Source organism: Xyrauchen texanus, chromosome 19, assembly GCF_025860055.1.
Source record: "Xyrauchen texanus isolate HMW12.3.18 chromosome 19, RBS_HiC_50CHRs, whole genome shotgun sequence".
In the NCBI taxonomy this organism is placed as follows: Eukaryota; Metazoa; Chordata; class Actinopteri; order Cypriniformes; family Catostomidae; genus Xyrauchen; species Xyrauchen texanus.
The window spans coordinates 23,666,263-23,690,657 of record NC_068294.1 but is presented as its reverse complement, the minus strand read 5'-3'; the positions used below and the strand labels follow the sequence as shown (position 1 = coordinate 23,690,657).

The 24,395-nt window shown below is 38.4% G+C and overlaps 1 protein-coding gene across 2 annotated transcripts in view; it reads right to left on the bottom strand.

Moving 5' to 3' along the window:
• LOC127659948 (E3 ubiquitin-protein ligase RNF130-like) overlaps nt 1-24,395 on the bottom strand; it is a 71,866-nt gene that overhangs the window by 23,370 nt on the left and 24,101 nt on the right. For both annotated transcript variants that reach the window (XM_052149955.1, XM_052149954.1), the window contains exons 3-5: nt 15,239-15,430; nt 3,341-3,591; nt 1,704-1,775 (exon numbers count right to left, since the gene is read on the bottom strand). In XM_052149955.1, the coding sequence (XP_052005915.1) occupies nt 1,704-1,775; nt 3,341-3,591; nt 15,239-15,430 (515 nt within the window). The remainder of the gene's footprint in view (nt 1-1,703; nt 1,776-3,340; nt 3,592-15,238; nt 15,431-24,395) is intronic.

The following is a 24,395-nucleotide window of genomic DNA, read 5'->3' as shown; positions in this document are numbered from 1 at the left end:
ATTGAGAATGGTGCCCCAAGAAAAAAAAAAAAAAAAACATACAGAGAACAATAGTTCAGAGGATGGAAATGCCTTGTTGATAAGAGAGTTCAACGGAGAATGGCCAGACTGTTTCAAACTGACAGAAAGGCTACAATCATATCACATTACATCACATATAATATCATACTGATATAAAGTATTTTATAACTTATCACTGTAGCCTGAACATTCTTTTTTGTTGCATTTTGTTCTGTACCCTCAATCCACTTTTCCATTTCTGCTACAGTAAGTACTACATTATTACTGGCCTTTTGCCCAAGCAACACCTACCTATCACTGGATGCTTACCTGGGACTTTCTCAGGAAGCCTCACACCTTTACTCTATATGATTTAAATTACTTATTTTCTATCTCTCTGCTCTGCTTTCCTGTGTGGCCACATCCTCTGTACTGGTTACAAGAACACTCTTTGCAATAAATATTTTGGAGATAGATGGCTCTCATACAGTAAGATTCATTTTCAAGGGAGAGAGAGAGACACACACAGAGAGAGGCAGACAGACATATGTTCTCTCACTCAATCTCTACTCATCCTGACCTCACTCAGATGAAAGGTTTCAATTTCTTGCAGCGCCTCTTCAAGGCCACTGATGTTTTATTCATAGCTGATGCGAGCTGACCTTGACTGGGATATGATACTGTATGCACTGACTGGCATGACTCCACCCCTTCTCCAAACCCAACAGCTGTGAAGTCTCATGATCCTCACAACCTCATCATTTATCTGACAGCCAGTCACCTTTACACAGGTAAAGGTGTTTCATTGGGCTTTTTTGGTGTGGTGCAATCAGCATTTTTAATTTTCTTTCCCATATGGGTGTCTATTAGTCTTCTGCCATTTTTAGCACAGTGGACTTAAAAGAAAGTAAAGTCTCATTAAAACATTTTTCACACTCTAAATATATGTGTTTTATTTTTTTTATACTAGCAAAGCTATATTTTTTAATAGTATTTTTTATGAGAGTCATGGAAATTCACACCACAGTGTAATTTCCACCACATCTCAAATTTTGTATTGTGTTAAAAGGTATTTGAAAAATACCAAAAATAAATAAATTACGGAATGATCAAAAAGTCCAAGTCATACAACAAAAGACAAAAAAAATTATATATTAGTTTTAATAAAAATCAACCCCTGGGACATGAAAATGCCCAAAGAAACCCCCATATATCAGCTAATTAATTATCAAATTAACAATCGCCCATAAGTACTAAAATCGGGAAAATGAAAAGCATGTTGGATGCTTCTTGTACACATTTATTCACACACAGTAGACAACAGTGAACATTTATTTAGTTCTGCATCTGAACAATCATAGTTCATGTAATTATTTTTGTAAAGATAAGATTGTCCGATTTTCGGACAAAGTAGCTAGGTTTATGTTCAAAAAGGAATCTAAACATTTGAGATATTTGTTTAGTTGTAGAATGTGGCTGTCACAAAGGAATTAAGCACTCAGAGGGGGAGTGACAACCATATTGTATTGTATGCTACAGTGTGTACGTGGCTAGTGAGTCCTTCATAGAGTACTGAGATGCATTATGAATGGAGAAATGCACAAAACAGATCCATAATAGGAACCAGTGCTGCTTACTAACCCCTGGCAGACATGACACAAGCCTGAAAAAAGTAAACAAGCTATGACATCAAAAGACCTCACCTTGTCCCCTCGCTTTACTGTCCTGGTAGTCAGCTTGCTAATGGCCTTCTTGGCAGCATCACCCAGTCGTCGCTACAGTAACAAAGGACAAGAGGAGAGTAATTTTAGATTTGCAGCATGATTTATTGGAACTGGAAAATAAAATGACTAAACAAAGTTGGGAAATAAAAGACTCTAAATAACAGAAAATATCAATTCAGATTTTGACAAACAAGGTAGAGCTGAGTAATGAGGCAGAGAAGAACGCATTAGCCATATTAATTGTGTTTCAACTATAGGGCTAAAGGAACATATCAGGATTGTATAAAGCAAATGAAGCAAAGCCCATAAAAGGACTGTTAAAGAGGGTCATAAATAAAAGACAGAGTGCACTCAGTTATGTGCAGTTTATTATCTGTGTGTGTTTGAGTATGTTGTTTATGTTGTGCGTTTTGAGATGTTCCCTGTCTTCATTCTACCAGTTAATTGCTAAATAAACAGCCAAGTGATTTATCACCAGCAATTTGAAGAAAAAAGGGCCAACTGAGGCCAAAGCATTTGCATTAGCTAACATGTGTGTGCTTGTTTAACTACTGTATATTTGTGAGGGTCTTCACAGGTAAACATTTTCAGAAATTGGCAAAATAATGTCTTAACTAAAACGTAAAAATGCCAAAGTGAGTCAGCACGAGGTTAGGGTTAGTCTGTAGTAATTATAATTAGCTTAATTAAAGAACAGAATAGAAGTCAATGAGAGGCATAGTATATGTGTAGTTCAGTGTACACGTGTTTGCAACTACATTTACTGTAAATAAAGAGTCTACGATGAGTTTATTTGATCTGTTCATCAGCTAAATATTCACCGCTTTAATTTCTACCCTCCGATGTATAAAATGTACGTTGTAGATAATTTTATATTGTACTGTACATATGTCTTACTGTATTTATTGCAACTGTGTCTAAAGTTGCATGTTGAATAGATTTCAAATGTTATCAAAGTAAATTCCAGTACCTCATATGTACTGGTGAATAAAAGAGATTCATATTTGATATGTTAACCTTTATACAGCTAAATACTTGCATCTGTTAAAATGGCCTGATGATTACAGCCCTTTAATGTTAGTACTTAATTCAGAGGCTGAAGCGGCAGAGCTCCACCACACATACACACACACACACACACATTTCATTCTGCATTAAGATTTCATGAGATGGGAAGACTGGGCCATTTACTACATCATATCTTTGAGCACACAGGAAGTTCTTGAAGGTCAGATAAGCCAAACAAAATAGAAGGGAGGTCTTCAAAAGTAAAAACTAGCAAGGTTATGATGCAAGCTGGAAGTGCAAAATAAACTTTGGTTGTCCATGTTGCTGATCGCTACGTTCACAGTATGCGTGGCTCAAAAGTTCATATTTGTTCGCGGTCAAAAATTATAAATGCAACATGGTCGACCAGGCAGGATCTAATCCAGAATGCAGAAAAACAAAGTATATCTGGGCCTTAAGGGTGTAAGTGTGCGTGTGTACTCAAAGAAATTGCAAAGGAAGATGAAGGTGGAAGTGCAAGGCTTGTGTGTGTTAGTAATGTGATGTGTGTGTGTGTGTGTGTGTGTGTGTGTGTGTGTGTGTGTGTGTGTGTGTGTATTGTGTAAGACCTGACTGCGGTCCCGTGCGCTGGTGTCTCTGATCTTCTGAATGAAGTAAAAGACGAGCCAAGCAGAGGATATAATCATCAGCACAATGAAGGAGATGGAGACGAACACCAAGGAGCCGCGATTGATGTTCTTGGGTGGCCCTCGTGACCCCACCATCACTGACACTAACACAGTCTGGTTCTTCTCCAGGAAGCCCAGAATTTCCTTTCCAAAGGTCTCTGTGATCATCACCGCCACTATGTCACCAGTGCCTTTGGAGAGAGGACTTATATCAGAGACAGTGTACACATGCATATACAAGTAACCTATTTGTTCAGCTAGTTTAATAAATGTAGACCCATTTATATGTATGCATTTGACAGACAATTTTATCAACAGCGATTTACAGTGCAATCAACGTATATGGTTTCGGTTTGTGCTCCCTTAGAATCGAACACATGACCTTGAGTTTGCTAGCGCCATGCTCTACCAGTTGAGCTACAGGAACCCTAGATCAAAATAGTCACATTTTCCTAGAAAGAGAAAGCAGATCCTCAATTCACTCTGGAAGCACTTGAGTTTCCTTTATAATCTGTGTTAACATGTCTGTATTGAGAGATTATCAAAACCTCACAAACAATAATCTTGTCCAATTGAGTTTATTACTCCTGGTCTGACCTATTATACATTCACACAAATGACACAGAATTAATTGCATCATAAAATGAGGACAAATAAACACTTCTTCCACCCAATGTAAGACACAAAATCATTCACTGGCTACACATGGCCCTGGTACAGCTATCTGGGACTTAGGCAGTGCCACAGACACTGATATAATACAGGCCCTTTGGCTTTGTAATAATAAGGCTAGAGCTGTATAGATGGAAAACTATTGCAGACTTAGCCTAACCAGCGATCTAATCTCACCATATTTTGCAATATAGATACCTATATAAAAGAAAACGAATGCAACTATGAAAATTGAACCATTTGTCTGGTCAGAATACATTTGAATTAGAGATGTGCATGGTATCCATTTGTAATATTTGGATAAACGGAGGGTTCATAAATGGTTATTCAGTTAACTATAGACATTTGCATTGAGTTGGCAAGTCTGTTGTGGTATCTTAGCCTGCTTTATTTAACAAATGTTTTACGATTTCACTTGTCAAAATATTGTCTGCACACCAGAGCATTTTTGCAACCTGAACTTTTTCAGAATGTAAAATCTTTGCAACAACTGCATTAAAAAAATGAAAGTAGGCTCAGTGCATTGAATGAAACCGTACTGATGTCTTGTGATGCGTTTATAGTTCTTTATAACTTGATACGGTGTCTAAAGAATTTGGTGATCCTGCGCGAGGCGAGGCGAAATATAGTGAAAAAAAATCTTATAATTCCTAAAAGCACCAGTAATGCTTTAGCTGTGGAACAGCAGTTAGTGTAAATGATCATGACCTGTTGAGCTGTGGTACACATGTGGGCAGATCAGGTTTGAATCAGGCCTGTGACATGTCCCAATCTCATTCCCTGTCACAGTAACAAGTAAGAGGAGCATGCAAGATATGCGGCCACAGTAAGGCTAGACATAAATACAATCCCTGTGAAGCAGCTCTATACAAGTGATGCTGGGGGAGGAGGATGTTTTCAGAGAGAAAACTTTTGTAGCAGTGACAACTGATGCAATGTAAATGCTAGAGGGAGGAAATCTGCAAGTTGATTGGCTAACAGATCACATAAAAGGAACTATCAGCTTGCTCCATGTACTTTGACTAAACTTAAAATGACCTTGTATCAGTTCAGAAATTTTTATTTATTACTACAAAAAATAATTATGCATGAACAAAATAAATTTTAAATAATCTATCTATTAATTCTTCTAATTACATAATCAAAAAAGTATTTAAGCAGTACATAAAAACAAGCTGTTCACTTCAGTCAGTGGGCAACACTTTGAAAAGGCTGGTGAATCATATTTGTTTGAGCACAGGAACAACGATGGATGGATATAAATCTGATCGACCAATGCTCTACAAATTACAAATGTTCAGTAGTTACAGTTTATGCTTTGGAGTACACATTTACTTTTCTGCAGAATAAAACTAAAATCAATGCGAAAATTGGCATGTGGTTTGTTACGCTTCAAAACTGCTGCATCTTACAGCCAAATACTGACTGTCACTAGATCACAAAGTGAGTGAAACGGGTTTGAATGTCAAAGAACGTCAGTATGAATTTAGCTGGTATCATTAGAGTCTGACATCATGTTTATTTTTATCCATGTGTCTACAAATGTCTGATTATACGGTCTACGTGCTGGTGTGTTTTATAATGATTTTAATAAACACACATTGGTGTACATGATCATTTTTGCATGTGTGCACGGTTGTCAATGAGACATGGCCATTTAGTGTCTCAGAAGGCAGTTTGTCAGCAGTAAAGAAGATGACTAGTGCAGGCCAGGGACAATTTGCTCCAGCAGTGATTGATAGAGCAGCTCTACAAGGCTGTTTTTCTCGATAATCAGTGTGAAAACCAACAAATTAATATCATAATATACTCACTTCCACAGACACAGCCATTAGTCTATTAGACATGACATGTCTGTTATTACCGAGAGGGCAGATCTTTGATCTGATTGGAGATAGCTAGAAGTCAATGTATTCTGACCTTCAAGAATGTTCTTTACTGGTTAGAGAGTTGCAGAGATTTTATTATAGTACTGTACGAACTGAAGCTGCATGTGAAAGCCTTCTGAAAACATACAGCTTGATTCAGTCAGAGCATGTGGCATTATAACACTTGTGTGTCAACTAATATGATGGTTTACTTTTTGAAGAGTTACCTTTTCACACAGATAAACTCAAGAACAATAGAATATGCGCAATGCATAATATGACAAAAATATGCAATGCACAGCTAAACATGACATTATAATTAACAATATATAATTGGCATATTTTAAAATATCAGTCAAATCATTTGTTAAATGTGCAACAACACATCATCAGTACTTGTTGTTCTATGAGCCCACCACTAAAAAAACTTTAACAATATACTACTTTATAACAACTTCTACATAACAATAGTAACACATATAGAAAAAGAAGAAATAGTAGCAAATGTGCAAATGTGTAAAAATATTAAATAAGTAATAAAATTATATAAAACGTAGCAAAATGAAATCTACATAAGGTTGTAATGAATAAAAAAAAAGTATAGTTTAGTACATGACTCTTAAAAACTGTTGTTTTTAAGAACAAATACTGTTTTTAAGAACAAATACTTCTAAAAAGTATTGTTTAAAGATCTGAAAGTCAGCCAAAGAATAAGATGAAAATGTAAATGATTCTTCCTTCATACATTTAGAAAAGGTGTGATTAGCCTTACTTTACAATGCGATGTAAAGTGTTTTATTCATTACTGCTTGTTCATCAAAGGTTAAGTCATGCAATTATCGATCAGTGTTAAAAGGGAAACTCCCTCAAAGGTGGTCTTAAGCCCAGCACAAGCTGACTCTGACAGAGAAGATGCAGCAATCCTTCAAACCAAAGAGTGTGTGTGTGTTTGTGTTGGCATTATGAATTATAGATGACCTCTGCATGTGATTAGGTTTAAAAATATCGGTCTCAGCACATGTCAATCTCTTTAAAAAGCACATGATTTTTGTAGGTGATGATGGAATTTCAGAGACAATGCTAGATGGATGGAATTTACTAATATAACGAGTGGCTAACTGTAAAAATTCCCAGTCTGAGAATGACAAATCAGACAGCACGGCCAATCTACATGACAATAGACAGAACAAACGACTACATAACATGACACACACATCATGGGGAAATCAAATATTCAACCAAAACATAATATATTGAAGGGTGAGGGTCAAAATCCCTTGTCTCTTCAGATATATCAATACATATATATATCCTTTTATATCAATATCTATCTGTATTCTGTTGCTTAACTTCTTTAATAAAGTGATGAATTAACTATATGCATGATCACATAATCAATTCTATTTACTTATGCATAACTGAAATATACTTTGAATCATATGTGTGTTGAATGCTAACTAGTCTCTTTTAGGAACATTCCAGAGTCTTTCTCTCTGTCCTGCACGTAGGCTGAAGGTCTTTTAGGGATAAGCTTATCTGTGATGCTCTCCAGCCTCTCAGGGGAGGGGGCCGGGAGAATGCGTTAAACATAGGTTCCAGATGTATTCTGTGTTTGATTGTTACATTTCCATGACTAATTATATGGTTTAAAGTCCTATGTAATAATACCTGAATAGTAGAAGTGTGATTTTCTCTTATTATTTCTTTAGGGAAGAAATGTATGTTATTTCTACCCCTCTCCTCTGCCCGAGGAGTGAATATTTTATCTCTCTGTTTTGGTTTAAATGGCCTGATAACGTTGTGCTCTGGCTCTCTTGTGCCCAGAGAAGAACTGTCGTTCGTCAGTGTTTTGTGTGTGCGTTTGTCCTTCTACCCAGGTTTTGAACCCAGGGATGCACACCAGGCCGACTCGAGGACGCCCCGCGACCATCTGCGAGGTCACTTCAGATGTAAATCTCGGGCTCGGATGACAAGTGCGCTGATTAATGTTGATAGGCCGCATAGCTGTCTATATGTTGTGACTTTATGGTCTTTTAGCCAATCAGGAGTAAAATAATGGAATGTACGTCCTTGCAAATGGTATAATTGATGTAAGATTTTGTGTAAGGTACGAGTTGGCTTTCGATCTCCTCGTGAGACTTTGCCGCTGGCTCTACCAATTTCACTGCAGACTATACTTCAGTAAATTTTTGATTCTTTAATTGAACTTCTCGACTCCTGGTCTTCTTTCTCCATATCTGGTCCGGGCCATAACTGTTATACCCCTAACAATATAAAAAAACTTGCATGTTTTATTTGCAATAATAACAAGCAACTTAACTGTGAGCCGGAAAATGCAGAGCTAACCAAAATTGTGATGTCTTTAGTCCACATCTATTTGCTTTGAAGTCATCCAGGCCTAGCCTATAGGAACTATAATGCCTAAAATGTTTACTATTTTAAAACCATTCCAAAAATATTCTAGCCTAAAATTTGACATTTTTCATTTAGCAAGAAGCCAATACACTTGTAAATTTTACAATCATTCACTTCCAGTACATTCACGCCATCTTGGATTGTTCCAAGATGGCGGCGCGGTAGCACGCAGCGGCCACTCCGGATCCACAATGGTGCTATTTTTGTTAAAAAAAGCCCGACTTTTGCAACACATGGACATCGGAGCAACCAGTGTTCGTGTCTACCATCGCCAGACACTACTCAAATATAAGAATCATGCAAAAACCAAGCTGCATGATGACCTGCAGGAGGCGCTACGCGTACTCGGCTTGCTGCGGAGACCAGGCCTCCAGCCCTCGGCGTCGCCTGATGCCGGTGGCCGGGGAGAGGACGTCGTAGCGGTGTGCGAAAGCGGAAGCACGGAAAGAGGGCGGGGTCCATGCTAGGCTAAAAACAAACCCTAGCCGGCCGGCTCTCCCGTCTATCCTGCTCTCAAATGTTTGCTCCCTGGACAATAAACTGGACTATATCCGACTCCAGCAGGCTACGCAGCGTGAGTTTAGAGACTGCTGCGTCTTTGTTTTCACGGAGACGTGGCTCAGCGACAGAGTTCCGGATGCCGCCATTCAGCTAGACGGGCTCGCCTCGTTTCGTGCCGACAGAAATACAGCTCTCTGCGGTAAGACTCGCGGTGGTGGCTTGTGTGTTTACATCAACACGGAATGGTGCAAGAACTCTATGTTAGTCTCTAGTTACTGTTCATCGCTGTTGGAGCTTGTGACTGTTAGATGCAGACCTTTTTATCTACCACGGGAATTCACCACTGTTTGCATAACCGGAGTTTACATTCCCCCAGCGCTAACGCTAAGGAAGCGCTCTGTGAACTGTATGGGGCTATGAGCGAACTGCAGAACGCTCACCCCGACGGACTGTTTATTGTCGCCGGAGATTTCAACCATGCAAATCTCAAGACAGTGCTCCCTAAATTCCATCAGTATGTGGACTTTGCAACGAGAGGGCTGAACGGCTTGATCTTGTTTACACAAACATCCCAGGCGTGCATCGGGCGGAGCCCCCACCTCGGCTACTCAGACCACATCTCTGTTATGTTAATTCCAGCATACAGACCGGCTCGTCAGGCGCACAAAACCGCTTCAGAAGCAGGTGAAAACCTGGCCAGCAGGAGCCATCTCTGCTCTTCAGGACTGTTTTGAGTGTACTGACTGGCACATGTTCAGGGAGGCTGCAACATATGGCGATTCTACCAACTTGGAGGAATACACAGCATCAGTGATCAGCTACATCAGCAAGTGCATTGATGATGTCACTTTCTCAAGACCATCACCACACGCTCCAACCAGAAGCCGTGGATGACTGCGGAGGTGCGCACGCTGCTGAGGTCCGAGACTCCGCCTTCAGAGCAGGCGATAAGGCAGCCCTAAGAACAGCTAGGGCCAAACTGTCACGGGCAATCAGAGAGGCAAAGCGCGACATGCCCAGAGAATCCACAGTCACTTCCAGGACAGCGGTGACACGCGGCGCATGTGGCAGGGCATCCAGGCCATCACCAACTACAGGACAACATCAGTTGCCTGTGACAAAGATGCCTCCCTTCCAGATGCGCTGAACGACTTCTACGCTCGGTTTGAAGTGCAGAACGACGTGATGGCGAGGAAGTCCACCCCTCCTCCCAACGACCAGGTGCTCTGTCTTACCACGGCAGATGTGAGGAAAACTCTACGTAGAGTCAACCCACGGAAGGCTGCTGGACCAGACAGCATTCCTGGCAGAGTGCTCAGAGGATGTGCAGACCAGCTAGCAGATGTTCTTACCGACATCTTCAACATCTCTCTGAGCAGCGCCGTTGTTCCAACGTGCTTCAAGGCCACCACCATCATCCCCATGCCAAAGAAGTCTTCAGTGTCCTGCCTCAGCGACTACCGTCCCGTCGCACTTACACCCATCATCATGAAGTGCTTCGAGAGGCTCGTCATGAGGCAGATTAAGACCCAGCTGCCCCCTCACTAGACCCACTGCAGTTTGCGTATCGTTCAAACCGTTCAACGGACGATGCCATCACCACAACCCTCCATCTGGCCCTCACCCACCTAGACAATAAGGACTCATACGTTCGAATGCTGTTCATAGATTTCAGCTCAGCATTCAACACAATCATTCCCCAGCACCTGATTGGAAAGCTGAACCTGCTGGGCCTGGACACCTCCCTCTGCAACTGGATCCTGGACTTCCTGACTGGGAGACCTCAGTCAGTCCGGATCGGGAACAGCATCTCCACCACCACCACACTGAGCACTGGGGCCCCCAGGGCTGTGTGCTCAGTCCACTGCTGTTCACTCTGCTGACTCACGACTGTGCAGCAATGCACAGCTCGAATCACATCATCAAGTTCGCCGATGACACGACCGTGGTGGGTCTCATCAGCAAGAACAACGAGTCAGCATACAGAGAGGAGGTGCAGCGGCTGACGAACTGGTGTAGAGCCAACAACCTGTCCCTGAATGTCGACAAAACAAAAGAGATGGTTGTTGACTTTAGGAGAGCACAAGGTGAACACACTCCGCTGAACATCGACGGCTCCTCTGTGGAGATCGTCAAGAGCACCAAATTTCTTGGTGTTCACCTGGCGGAGAACCTCACCTGGTCCCTCAACACCAGCTCTATCACCAAGAAAGCCCAGCAGTGTCTCTACTTTCTTCGAAGGCTGAGGAAAGCACATCTCCCAACCCCCATCCTCACTACATTCTATAGAGGGACTATTGAGAGCATCCTGAGCAGCTGCATCACTGCCTGTTTTGGGACTTGCACCGTTTCGGACCGCAAAGCCCTGCAGAGGATAGTGAGGACAGCTGAGAAGATCATTGGGGTCTCTCTTCCCTCCATCAAAGACATTTACAAAAAACACTGTATCCGCAAAGCAACCAGCATTGTGGACGACCCCACACACCCCTCACACAAACTCTTTACCCTCCTCCCGTCTGGCAAGAGGTACCGAAGCATTCGGGCCCTTACGGCCAGACTGTGTAACAGCTTCTTCCCCAAGCCATCAGACTTCTCAATACTCAGAGACTGGTTTGACACACACGTGTCCTGAGTTGCACTTTAATAACTGTCACTTTATAACCGTCTGCTACCTCAATAACTGCTATGTGCATAGAACATTATCTCATAGTATGTTATGTTTACATTTTTAGAAACTGTCATCTTTTTGCACTACTGAGTACTGGTCGGCGCTGCACTGTCTATTGTCCTGTTCATTGTCAGTAATTTGTTGTACTGTCCCGTACTTTTTGCACGTTTGCACGTGCACTTTATATAGGTAGTTTATATAGGTATTTTATTTCGTTGTGTAGTCTCATGTGGTCCTATGTTGGTCCTTTGTTGTTTTTGTGTAGCACCATGGTCCTGGAGGAACGTTGTCTCGTTTTGCTGTGTACTGTACTAACTGTATATGGTTGAAACGACAATAAAAACCACTTAACTTGACTTGAGCAGACTAAAAATATTGATTTTGTCCAATCACATGCACTCTAGAATGAGAATGTCCCTCTACCTACAACTGACTAGCAAATTATGGCTCATGGCTGCAACCTAAAATTGTATTTATTATTATTATTCTTTTAAAGGGACAAGCCATTTGACATGTCCCACTCAAACTTCCTGTTTAAATTTGAAATACACGGAAACAGTACAGAAATCTGAGCTACTCAAGAGATTTCATGGGATCTTTTAGCTCATGTCTGTTGATATTAGCAGATTCAGACTTTCATTTTCTGCTTTCACTCCACATCAATGAAATAGAAACAAATTATCATGGTTTGAGTGTTCAAAAAAGTAACGTCATTTTTCTGAAACAGAAAATATTTAAATGTAAATATGTGATAACTGCATGTCAATAATGTCTCTTGGATCCATTGCACACAAAACAGTGTCTCAGTTTTGCAACATCTTTTAGGGTTGTAAACATTCTTCCCCACCCACACATGCATCCACAGGCACATACACAGGACGTTTTGGGTTTGCATTTGTGTAAGACCCATGTCTTACACAAATGCAAACCATGTCTTACATGCAGTGATCCAAGAATGTGACTGCCTACTTAAACCCACAAGTGAAATTGTCTTATAAAAACAGATGTAGAGCTGCATGATGCACAATTTCCCATGTGGTGAAGGATCAATGACCTGAGGGTGTATAGAGGAAAAGGACCCTCTGAATAAGTCATGCACTCCTATATTTCAGCATCTCATCGATCCCATTCTGATAGTGTTGCCGTGACTCACCATCTACCCTTGTACACCCCACCTCTTCAGTTCCTCCCTCATCCCTCCCCTTTATCCAACCTATCACGCTTTCAAAACTCTGCCAGCCTTAGGTTGAATCATATGAGCCCTTTGCATCCTAAGCTGTTGGCTATGTGCCAGGCTAAAAGAGTGTAAGTTTGTGTGTGTGTGTGTGTGTGTATATAGAGTGCACCTGCAGAGCAATAATGACAGCTCTAGTGGAAGAGTTCCAGCATGTAGTTCTTCACCACGTCCAAATGTCCTCAAAACCAAACGCTCTTTCTACCACACTCATATGGCACAATTATGAAATACCTAGATACTGTAGTGGCAAGAAAAAAGTATGTGATCCCTTTGGAATTACCTGCATTTATGTATAAATTTGTCTTAAACTGTGGTTTAATCTTCATCTAAGTTACAAATGCTAAAACACAAATGATTGTATTGTTCTTGTACAAATTGAATACATCATTCAAATATTCACAGTAAAAGTTGGAAAAAGTATGTGACTTGGGACAGAGTTGGGACTGGTTAACATCTCTGTTCTTGAGATTACTACATGAAAAACAGGCATTGTATCTATGGCAGGACACGAAAGATGTCGCTGATTTCCAACAAAAACATTGCTGCTCAACTGAACATTGACACTCCACAACACTACTGGGAAAGTTTTTGTGGTTTGATGAATCCAAGCTTGAATTGTTTGGGAAGAAAATGCAGCACTGTGTATGGTGTAAGAAGGTCACCGCATACCAATATGAAAATATCATCCCAACGGTAAACTACGGTGGAGGGAGCATCATGATTTGGTGTTGATTTGCTGCTTTGGGACCTGGACAGCTTGCCATCATCGAGGGGAAAATTAATTCCCAAGTTTATCAATGGACACATATAATATTACATACTTTTCATTGCCACTGTATATGCCTGGGCGATATAGCAAAAAAAATAAAAAAAATTGTATAAATCAACTTTTATTTTTTTTGGCAATATTTCACAAATATTTGACATTTATTTATTTTGCATGAAATAGCTTAAGTTTTTTTTTTTTTTTTTTTTTTTTTTCAATCAAAGGAACTTTGGTTCTACCAAACACCCATTTTTACATGTTACATGCAAAGAACTAAATACAGTAAAAATCAAGTTCAAAAAGGTAATAAAAATAAAAGGCATGATTTTTCACACTGTTTTTCATCAAAATAAAAAAAATGCAAGGAAGAAACACTGTAATACATGTAAAATGGCATTTAGGGACATTTTTTGAGTGATGAGGTAAATGAGTCAACTCACTTAAATGGACAGTTTGAACTTATTTATGGAGATAAATTGGTCTCATTAACTTGCTCCATTTTTGATATTGAAGTTATTTAAAATATTTCTGTTTTAACACTCTCATGTTCACAAGTCACAAGACAACAAAGGATTGCAAAACTAGTCTAACGATGCGCTCTTTGATTAAGAAACTTAATGGCCAAAAAAAGTGCATTAGTTATTTTACATCACTAGCAAAATAATTTGCATTTATTGTGAATATTCTATATATAACCTAGCCCTACTACACAAACACACACAGACATGACTTTCCTAACTCTCTATCTATCTCAATCATCAATCTACAAACAGATGATGATGTAGCCAGTAGACATTGGAACATAAACACAATCAGCAGTGTTCCTGAACTTTGGTGTTCCTCAAGGCTGCTTTTTTTTTTTTTTGCAAAAATTGCTTATGACATAAAAAAAAAAAAATCCATAAATTAACCATAAAAAAAAAATTGCAGATGTATCAACAGCCATTTTCTGCAAATTCTGAACAGATGTGGTATAAAAAAGCCGAACTAATGACATCACTTTCAGGAATAGCAATACTCAAAAAACAAAAAAAGTGTATTACAAACACTTGCATAATTCATAAACAATCTATAAATGTATCAGTGCTGTGTGTAGCTTGTGTATTTTAGTGTGGATATATTATGTCCAAGCACCATCTGTGTGGTCTGTTTAGTAAACATTTAATGGACTTTAATGGATATTGAAGCTACTGTGTCAGCTATTGCTTTAACCAAAATATTGTTCTTTATATTTTTGCTGAGCACAGCAACATTTTCACCCAGACTGTCTCCAATCCACTGTAACAAAAATCCTTCTATGAGTGACGGCTTCACACAAAAAATAGTTTCATTTTACAGTTAACGTTATATTGTAGGGCTGCCTTTTATTTGAGTCAGGTATAAACAGTGTTTCTCATGTAACCATACACAAAGAGCAAAACACTTTGTCTCTCTCACTCCCTCTCCATCTTTTGACCATGATTTTTCCAGATTGTGTACGTCACTGTTGTAAAATCTGATGCAAAAGGGCAAACAGCATTACAAAGACCTTAATCTAACTGATCAGGGGCCTTAGTAACTTAATATGTCCTGTCAAGAACAAACAACAACCATATCCTGTTCATTTGTGTGCTTTCTAACAGAGAGAGGAGATTGGAACATGGAGTCACTGCATGCATTTCAACTTTAATCTTCTTATTTATAATGAGAATACAAAGATTTTCGAGCTCACCTTCATGAGCCATGGTGACTGTGTCTTCTTTGGTGTTGTTATTGTAGATAACGACAGCTGAGGCATTGAAAGCAGCTGCCTTAAGGATCTTCTCCTTGAAGGTGCATTTCCCTCTCTGCATTATGGCCACCCAGTGTGTGGTCTTTGGAGGCACGACAAATCGGGTGTTTTGACAGCCTTGAATATCCACAGCTAAAGAGAAGAAAAAAGAAAGTTAGAGGAACTTTTCAAATGTATTTATTTTATTTATGTATAGTCTGTGAGTCTAGCTTGCATCATTTGCCAACCCCTGCCCCTTTTTCCCCGTAACATAATGTTATCGGTCACGGTCACTTAATAAAAATGGTGAAAGTGCCAAAAATAAAATACGAATAGTAAACATTTGAATTTCTTGCTTAAACATTGAATTTGCATGTACTTATGCAAACATACTGTACACAAACAACAATCACATATCCAACATTCTACAATATAACAACATACAATGGATAATAATAAAAGAGCAAATGGAAAGCAAATACAGACTATGCTTGGGCTGCACAATTAATAAAAAAAAAAACAATATTGCAATAACATGCAATTCAAATATTAAAGCAATTTAGGAACATAGTTCTCAAATTGTTTTGATGTAAAGCCTATTTAAAGAATATGGTATGCACCTGCCCCACAAAAAATATTCTATTAATCAAAATTAATAATTGCAATACAATTTCAAAAAGGAAACAATCGGCAATTATGATTTTTGTCATAATTGTGCAGCCATATTGTATTCTAAAGTACTGTGTGCATACTACTGTATACTATACCACAGGGTATATACCATGCATACCAAAGTACTGTTTGAATACTATGCAAAGAACAAATCTGGAACAAATCATTAAGGAATCAAATTAGAATCCACAATTAAGCAAATAAGATTTGGATCAGGATAAAAAACATATATATTTTTTATCTTAGCGGATTTTGAGGATTTTTTTTATTTTTTATTTTGCATCCCAATAGGATTGATACAAATGTAGACATTTTTGAAATTCCATTTGCAAACCATTAGCATTCCTTTAGATATTTTTGACCTAAGAACTGAACAAAATAATGTTGAAATCTGTGAAATGTTGTGTTCGAGGGAGAAATTTGCTCATTAGTAGCCTCACTGTGTGCTGTTAACTTGCATTTATGATCAAAATAAAACTCATCACCACGACATCTTTCGTCTGAAAGCATACCTCCACTAAACACACTTGCAATTAAATATAGTATGTGGAGGAGGCTGCCAGCCTCCCTAGTTCCCTGTGATTGCTCCATCGGCACGGGGGATTATGGAGACATTCTGATGAGCTAGGTTGAGCAAACGAATGCCTTACCACTTCAAAACACTGACTCATAAGTTGGAGCTGCCTGGCCTTCTCTCCAGGAGAGGTGGAACCCCCACAGGGAGGCAGCGCAGGTTATGGTAATTGATTGTCTTTAAAAGTTTTAAAACTTTAAAAGGCCGTTGCTTGATCCAGCTGCAAGCCCACCACCCCACCCAGCAGAACCCACTATCCTTCCCTCAAGGCATTTTGTAAGATTTGTGCATTGAAAGCAAAAACAAAAGCAGGGAGGATACAGAGAGTGTTTGCAGGGCAAAAAAAAGAGTGAGCAAAGCTTTGTTTTTCAGTTTGGAGTCTTCACTCTTAAGAATAGGAACGCGCATGCACGCACGCACGCGAGTAGGGTTGCAACAGTATGAGATTTTCACGGTATGATAACAGTCTCAGAAAATATCACGGTATACGGTATTACTATTATTAGTGAAAACAGAAGGGTTATTTTATTAATTTATTTATTTTTGAGCAAACACTATTATAATTGAGACTTAAACCATTTATTTTATTGAAGTATGTGTTACACTTTTAAGAATGATGCGGCGTACACTCTTGGTACATATGTGTAAAAAAAAGTCTCCTTTTGAAAATAAATAAATAGAAAAAATAAGAAAGCTAACAGAATTATAATAAACAGAATTATAAACCCGATAAAAAATATCATGTAACTATAACATGTTATATAACTAAACATGTTAGTTTACATGTTAGCATAGCATGTTAAATGAACTACTAAATGAAAAATAACATCAGCTGTGTGAGCTTTTAAAGTAATGTCCTATGATTATTAATAGTTAACATATACTGTAGGTGTGCGACAGTGAGGCCAGACTGCTCCTGTCTGTACCTTTAACACAGAGGTTCTCAACTGGTTTTGCTTCAGGACAGATTTTACATTGGAAATCAAGTGTTGACCTGCCATAGATTAAACATAACCTGTATTTAATGTATCCTGGGTTGCATTTCCTTTTATGTTGCATGGTTTTCCAGTACAAGGACATGCATCAAGTGACGTTATTTTTGTTGATGATGTCAAAATCTACAGGAAGTTTCTCTCCCCCTTTTAAAAATGGACTTATATTTACTTATATGAGCCCGTTATTATCCCGTTTGTTGCCTAATATTACATATTTACACATATTACACAGAAGGAAAGGCTCCTCATTACCATGGTTAGGTCAGTGTGCTAGTCTAAATAATAGTAATAATAATAATAATAATAAATTACAGTATTTATGAAAAATAAATACTAGATGAAATACATCTTGAATCTTTAAAAAAGAATTCTCAATACCGTAGATAAGCAAATGTACATGGTATGATAACCGTCAATTTTCAAACTTTGGTATACTGTGAAACTGGTATACCGCTGCAACCCTACTCACGAGTCAAAATCAAATATCCATCAGCCTGCAGTACTAACACTGAGCAGCCATTTGCTGTTGATCGGTGCATGTGCATATGTGTGCAGTGGGGAAGCAACAGAGGAGGCCACAGCTATTGTTGTTCCACAAGCTAAAAGTGTAGACCCTATGAGCACTATAATATTAGTATCACACTGTAAAACCTAATGCTCAAAATAATTCATTGTTTTGCTTAGGGAAAGATTAAATCATACAAATGAGTTCAAATAAATTAACCTTGATGAGTATTTAGAACTTTCTCATTCGAGTTCACAAAACGTACACCTTTTAAGTAATGTTTAATGTTTTGAGTTTAATGAACTTGTCTGTTTAAATTTGTAGGAACTTAAATATAACTGAAACTGGGAAGGAGATTTTTATTTCAGTACTCCAGACTGCGACTAAAATGGTCGCATTTACGATCAAAAATAATTGATTGCGATAGTAATTTAAAATCTAGTCGCCATTAACGACAGTCGGTGTGCTTTCATATGCGGTTTCGTCAGATATCATCTTGCGAGTTATTGAATACATTTTTAAAGCATGCACAACCAGTGTGTCTCGAGCGGCTTTATACCCATTCTGTTGCTCGCTGCACCACACACAACAACAACAAACCCAGCATGAGAGAGTCGTGATCAAATTACTGTTTTGAACTGGATCTTTTTCATGAAATCACCTGAAAAGAACTGAGGATTTGAACTCCGATTAGCAGTTTGAATCAGATTCACTTTCTCAGCGAATCAGCCATCAGTGTGTTCACAACTGAGAGCGCAGACAAATAAGAGTCTCATGTGCAAAATCGGGCTTCTTTATCATTAAAAGTCCCTGTGGCAGGGCGGAAGGCGGGTCTGGGTCGTGATTCTACACACCTCGTCCCTTATCAGGCTAATCAAGCCTCCGAGAGGGATAAATGCCGATTGCAGGCGGTGGTGTGGGAGAGAGAGATCGTTTACGGACATGTCCGTCATGTGTGTGTTTGTGTCTTTTGTTTAAGTTTATTATTAAAATATTATTTATATTGGCAAACCGGTTCTCGCCGCCTCCTTTCTATTGAACTGCTTTACAGTCCCGTATTGTGTACCACTTTTTTCCTGGTAATTATTGATAGGGATTGGAGTAGCACAATAAAATTCACCTGGGATTTTATTCAATTTGAACAGTCTCTATTCAATTTGCCATCTGTTAACAGTATAGATAGACAAAAAGGCATTATTTTAAAATAAATGTATATAAATCCAGCTTTTGATACTTAGGATAATTGAGGGACTTGTACACAACCATTTCACAAGGTGCAAAGATTCATTGATTCTCAAGAAGAAAACACACTACTATCTGCATACTATACTTTATGTAAATAACTGTAATGTAGATTCTGAAGAACAGTACTAAATTAAAACAAATCCTTTATCTCTTATATTTGTATAAATTATGAGAGGGGTGTGAACATTATGAGACAAAAGGGAATGCAATCTTATCTTCTCAACTATATATGCAGTTTATTAAACCTTCAATGAATGGGTTATCAGATTACTTTTCTTTGGCTATCTATCTTATTTGTGAATAGCAAACTAAATTTGTGAAATCACAAAATCTGTGATTTCGCTACAAAAAACAGCCATTTGGCTCCTTATTGTTTCAGTTTAGATGCCAATAGCTCCCAAGTATTTTTTTTGGTCTGGAACCCTGTATTTCCCAGCAGGCTTTACATGGCACTCGACAAGGAGAGTAAATGTTAAAATTAAGTGATATATAGTGTATGTTTTTTTGTTCTGCTAACTTATTTGGGTTTACTGTGCAGCATGAATGATTCACGTAGATGACCTGCATCTGCTGACAAGTAGAGCTGAGGTGCAGTCAATATGTGAATCCAAAGTCATCTGATATTAAATCATCAAAACCACCTGATGAAGGGGAGTAAATAGTGACAGAAAATTATTTTTGGCTTAACTATTCCCAATATTATTGTTATATAATCCAAATGCTGTAACTGCAGTAAGAACTGAAAGTCCTTTAAGGTTGAGGTTGCAGTTCCCTTTGCATAGTGCATCTCTGACTTTGCAGTGTTATCAGTGCTGAGAGGGCATATTTGGGTTCGTAAGAAAGCTGGTGAAATCTGAACTTCTATTTGATCTTTCTAAATTACATAATCTTATGTAATGAGCAACTCAATGACTTAAAAAAATGGGTAATAAAGCAAGACAAGTGACAGAATTGGACAGTTAATTTCTCAATTTCAACTTTGACATACAGATACTCAAACTGTGAATGTGCGTGTACTCCGCACGACAGTGTGCACATTAAAGTCCATTACACATCTTATGGAATAATATAAAACTCCCCATCTGTCAGAGGCTTGCTCACCTCATGGGCTTTTAAAACATGGAGGCCAAAAACATTTTAATTAATGATTTGATTAGATTTGATAAAGACTTAAATTGAATTCTGTTCTCAGCACAAAGTGGTTGTATTTTTTCAGAAGACTTGGAATACAATGCAAGAATTGTATCAGTTACTTTTACTGTGGTCTTGTGCATTTGTTTTTTGTTTTGAACTTTTTCAAGCTTGACAGACCTGTAACTATTTACTTATAGTAGATGGCAAATACACCCTGAGAAGACATTTAAAAAAAAATTCACCTTTTGAGTTCCACAAAAGATAGAAAATCATGCTGGTTTGGAGAGACCTTAGGGTGGGTAAATAATGACAGAATTTTATATCCTTATAATGTTATCACTCAAATGGGATCCTATTATGAGGGTTTGCGGGTAATGCATCTGAAAAATAAACTCCAAAAAATCAAGACCACTTGATGTCTGGTTATTAGGGTTGTGCTGATCGTCCATCGTGATGGCTGACCAACATCACGATGTAGAGCCACCATCGTGATGCCACGCCCCCTTTTGCGAGTCTTGCTAGTGTGACTCACTAATCCTAGTCTCTTCTATAGTTAACCTAAAAACTTTGCAGGGATTGCTCTGTAAATTAAATTGAGAATATAACTAATGCATATATGCTATTTTAAATACTGTAGTATGCCAGAGACGTGACGTGTTAGTCTGTGAAAATACCGTGTCAGGCAGGCTGCACAGATATTGATCTTGACATTGTTAGCTCCTTGTCTTTTTTTTACATGTCTTACACTGTACATTTAGATTAAAATATTTTATGTTGTAGGCTACAAGAAAATAGCCTTTATTAATTAATTATTAGTAGTTGTAGTGTCTCAGAAAATCTTGCTCATTGTCACATAGCTCTTGTATACACTGAAGCGGCAGTTTAAGATAAACCCAGACCAGCTGAACGTCAAATAACTTTTGTCTGGTTAATACTTTTAAAGAAAAATTTCCTTGGCCATAAATCCATAATGTCAAATCAAATGAAAGAAACAAGGTGAATATGAATAACACACATTTATTAAAACATAGAAGAACAACAAATAAAGAACAAGAAAACGGGAACAACACTCAGACCGAAACTCAGCATTAACATTTCACTTATAATTAGCAGCACAATTAACTTCAGCACAGGCTACAAAATAAATTATGTTATGGAAATATTGTAAAGTGGTCATATGAACTACACAAATGAACGTTTAAAAAATTATATGCAAAATCGAATAGCTCCGCAACGGATGGCGAAAAATGCGTAAAGAATTCTAATATCTTTCACCATAGACCATGTTTAAATTTCGATGTTTCTGGCCAGAAATACCAACATATTCACTTTATCTGGTTTTAATAAGCTGCGGATTGGAGTAACTACACTACCCGCTGTGCTGAAGACCCGCTCTGATGGAGTACTGGTAGCACATATGCGCAGATATTTCCGTGCTAATCTTGCCATGAACGGAAACCTTTTGTTGTTCGTTTTCCACCAAGTCAGCGGGTCCTCTTCCCCATCAATGGCCATTTCCTGCAGGTACATGGTCATTTCTGCCTCGACCTTTTGCTCATCAGTGAGTAAAATAACGAAATTATAGTTTTTAAGTGGAAAATAGTATTTATGTAAAGAGATATATTAAAATAAAAAGTGCACAACTCTTCTTAAGTGAAAGCTAAAAAATAAATGCTTCACGTGTCTTGCAACCTACTGATAAAGCGCCGACGAGCCATTCGTTGGGTTAGTAAAATAACGAAATTATAATTTTTCATATAATTATGAAATTATATAACCACCCCCCACCCACCGACGATATCATCGTCCATCGCGATGTTTTACTGTCAACATCGTCAACTGCCAATTTAGGGGACATCGCCCAACCCTACTGGTTATGAAAATATATTTGCTATTTTGGACATAATAATGGCCCACATTTCAACAAATTATTAGCTGGTACAAACAGACAGCAAGCAAAATCAAATTGTGATCTTGTACAATAGCTAGTCAGAGCATAATGGTTTTCACAAATTAAATGCAGTGCCGGAGGACATGTGCTTCCTAGAAATCCCTGTCGCCATTCATTCTAATCAGAAGATGTGGAGCATGAGAGTTTATCAGAGGGAGTTTTAAAGCCAAATTGATCCTGTGTCTCTCTAGGGCATGTCTGCATGTCATCACTGGGGTGAGGGGACAGATCAGCATTAATTATTATAGGTGCATTGCGTACATATAAGTAAATAACTAGGTGAAAAAAATACTATTTATATACTATAAAAATAAAATTTAAAGGGGTACTGTATACTATACTGTACATTTTAGAACTCAAAACTTCTTCCTCTATAGAAAAAGAGCATTTAATTAAACCAAGCTGCAAAAACTGCTCATTTGGAATTTGTTGATTTTGTGACATAAAAAGGACCAATACATCAGCAAAAGATGCCTCTAGAGCAAGACATCAATGCCCACTTTTACAACATGGCACCCACTGGCACTCATCTGTCATGAGATATTAACAAACCAATGGCTAATCACACAAGACACATTCATAAATGCTCATCTACATAAGCATGCACTATACAAACTGCTTTGACCATTATCATCCACTTCGCACCACTTTTAAAAGGCACAATGTCAAGTTAAAACTTTTGGATACCCCAATTCTGTGTCTTGCTGTTTTGAGAATAAACGCGTCCAAGAATATTTTTAATTGCTGGTCTAAGTAAACATGCACAAGATGGACATCTTTGATCGTTCCGATGCATTTTCGGTGATCTGCACCACGTTTTGGTTTTGGTGTAAAAAAACAAACAAAAAAAAAAAACCCTTACTAACATTATCAGTGGACCTCAGGGAAGATAATAATAAAAAAAATAATAATTTAAAAAGAAAAGAAAAAGGAGTACATTGTGGCCCCTTTAACTATTTTGATATTTCTTTTGCCCAACATCTACACTTCCTTTCTTTGGTTTTAGGAATACAATTTGACATCAACAATTTATGTAATCTAAGCCAGTGTTTCTCAGCTGGTGGGTCACAACTCAAAAATGGGTCACATGTCTGTTCAGATTGGGTCACAGACAGCAGGGAAAGAACAATCAGGGCTCGACAATAAAGACTGCCCGATGGCCCGAGTCCAGTGTGAGAGAAATTCGGGCCAGTTGCTAGAACTGTCACTTGCCCGATCGGGCCAGAGCTGTATTTATAACATTAGTGGAAGCAAACAACAAGCAAGAGAGCACTTCTAACCGAGGAGCGAGCGTGAGTATATTTTTCTCGCAAAGATGCACAAATGCATAATATACTGGATGCGCCAAGGCACAGTCATGTGCATGCACAAGATTGTGCAGATACAGAGCGTGAAATAAGTGTGAATAAGTGTGTGTGTGAATGGGTGAATGAGACGCAGTGTAAAGCGCTTTGAATACCGCTAAGATTAAAAAGGCACTATATAAGTGCAGACCATTTAAAGACCATTCTTCTTTAGACCATTTTTGCATAGCACTACTGATAGACAGCCCAGAGAAATGATTTAAAATGGATAATCTACAAGTCAGAACAAAGATAGCAACATCACGTGACGAAAACGTAAAAGAAAATGCAAGTATGCAGAATGCAGCTGCCTTCTAAAGACTGTTTTCAAGTTTACATTTTTCCCCATATATGAACTTGTCTGCAAAAAGGGCAGAGTTGCTACAGGCATGTGCAAGCTTTGGAATGCTAGATACCATCAGTAGAAGCAACAAACTCCTTCCATCAGACCACCTGCACTGTAACCAGACAAACGTCACAAATAACCCATATCTCAATGAGGTATCTTCCCCTGTGGCAGGAGTAACAGTGCCTTGCTTCAAAAAAACCGGTACAGCTGGCAACCTGTTCCTGTGCTGGATCTGAAACTGAATGTGATTTCTGCATTACATTTAGACCTATTTTTAGGTTAATCAACAATGAAGATATTTATTCACTCCAATATTAGATAAAGCACACTTTAAATCTCATGATAAGGAT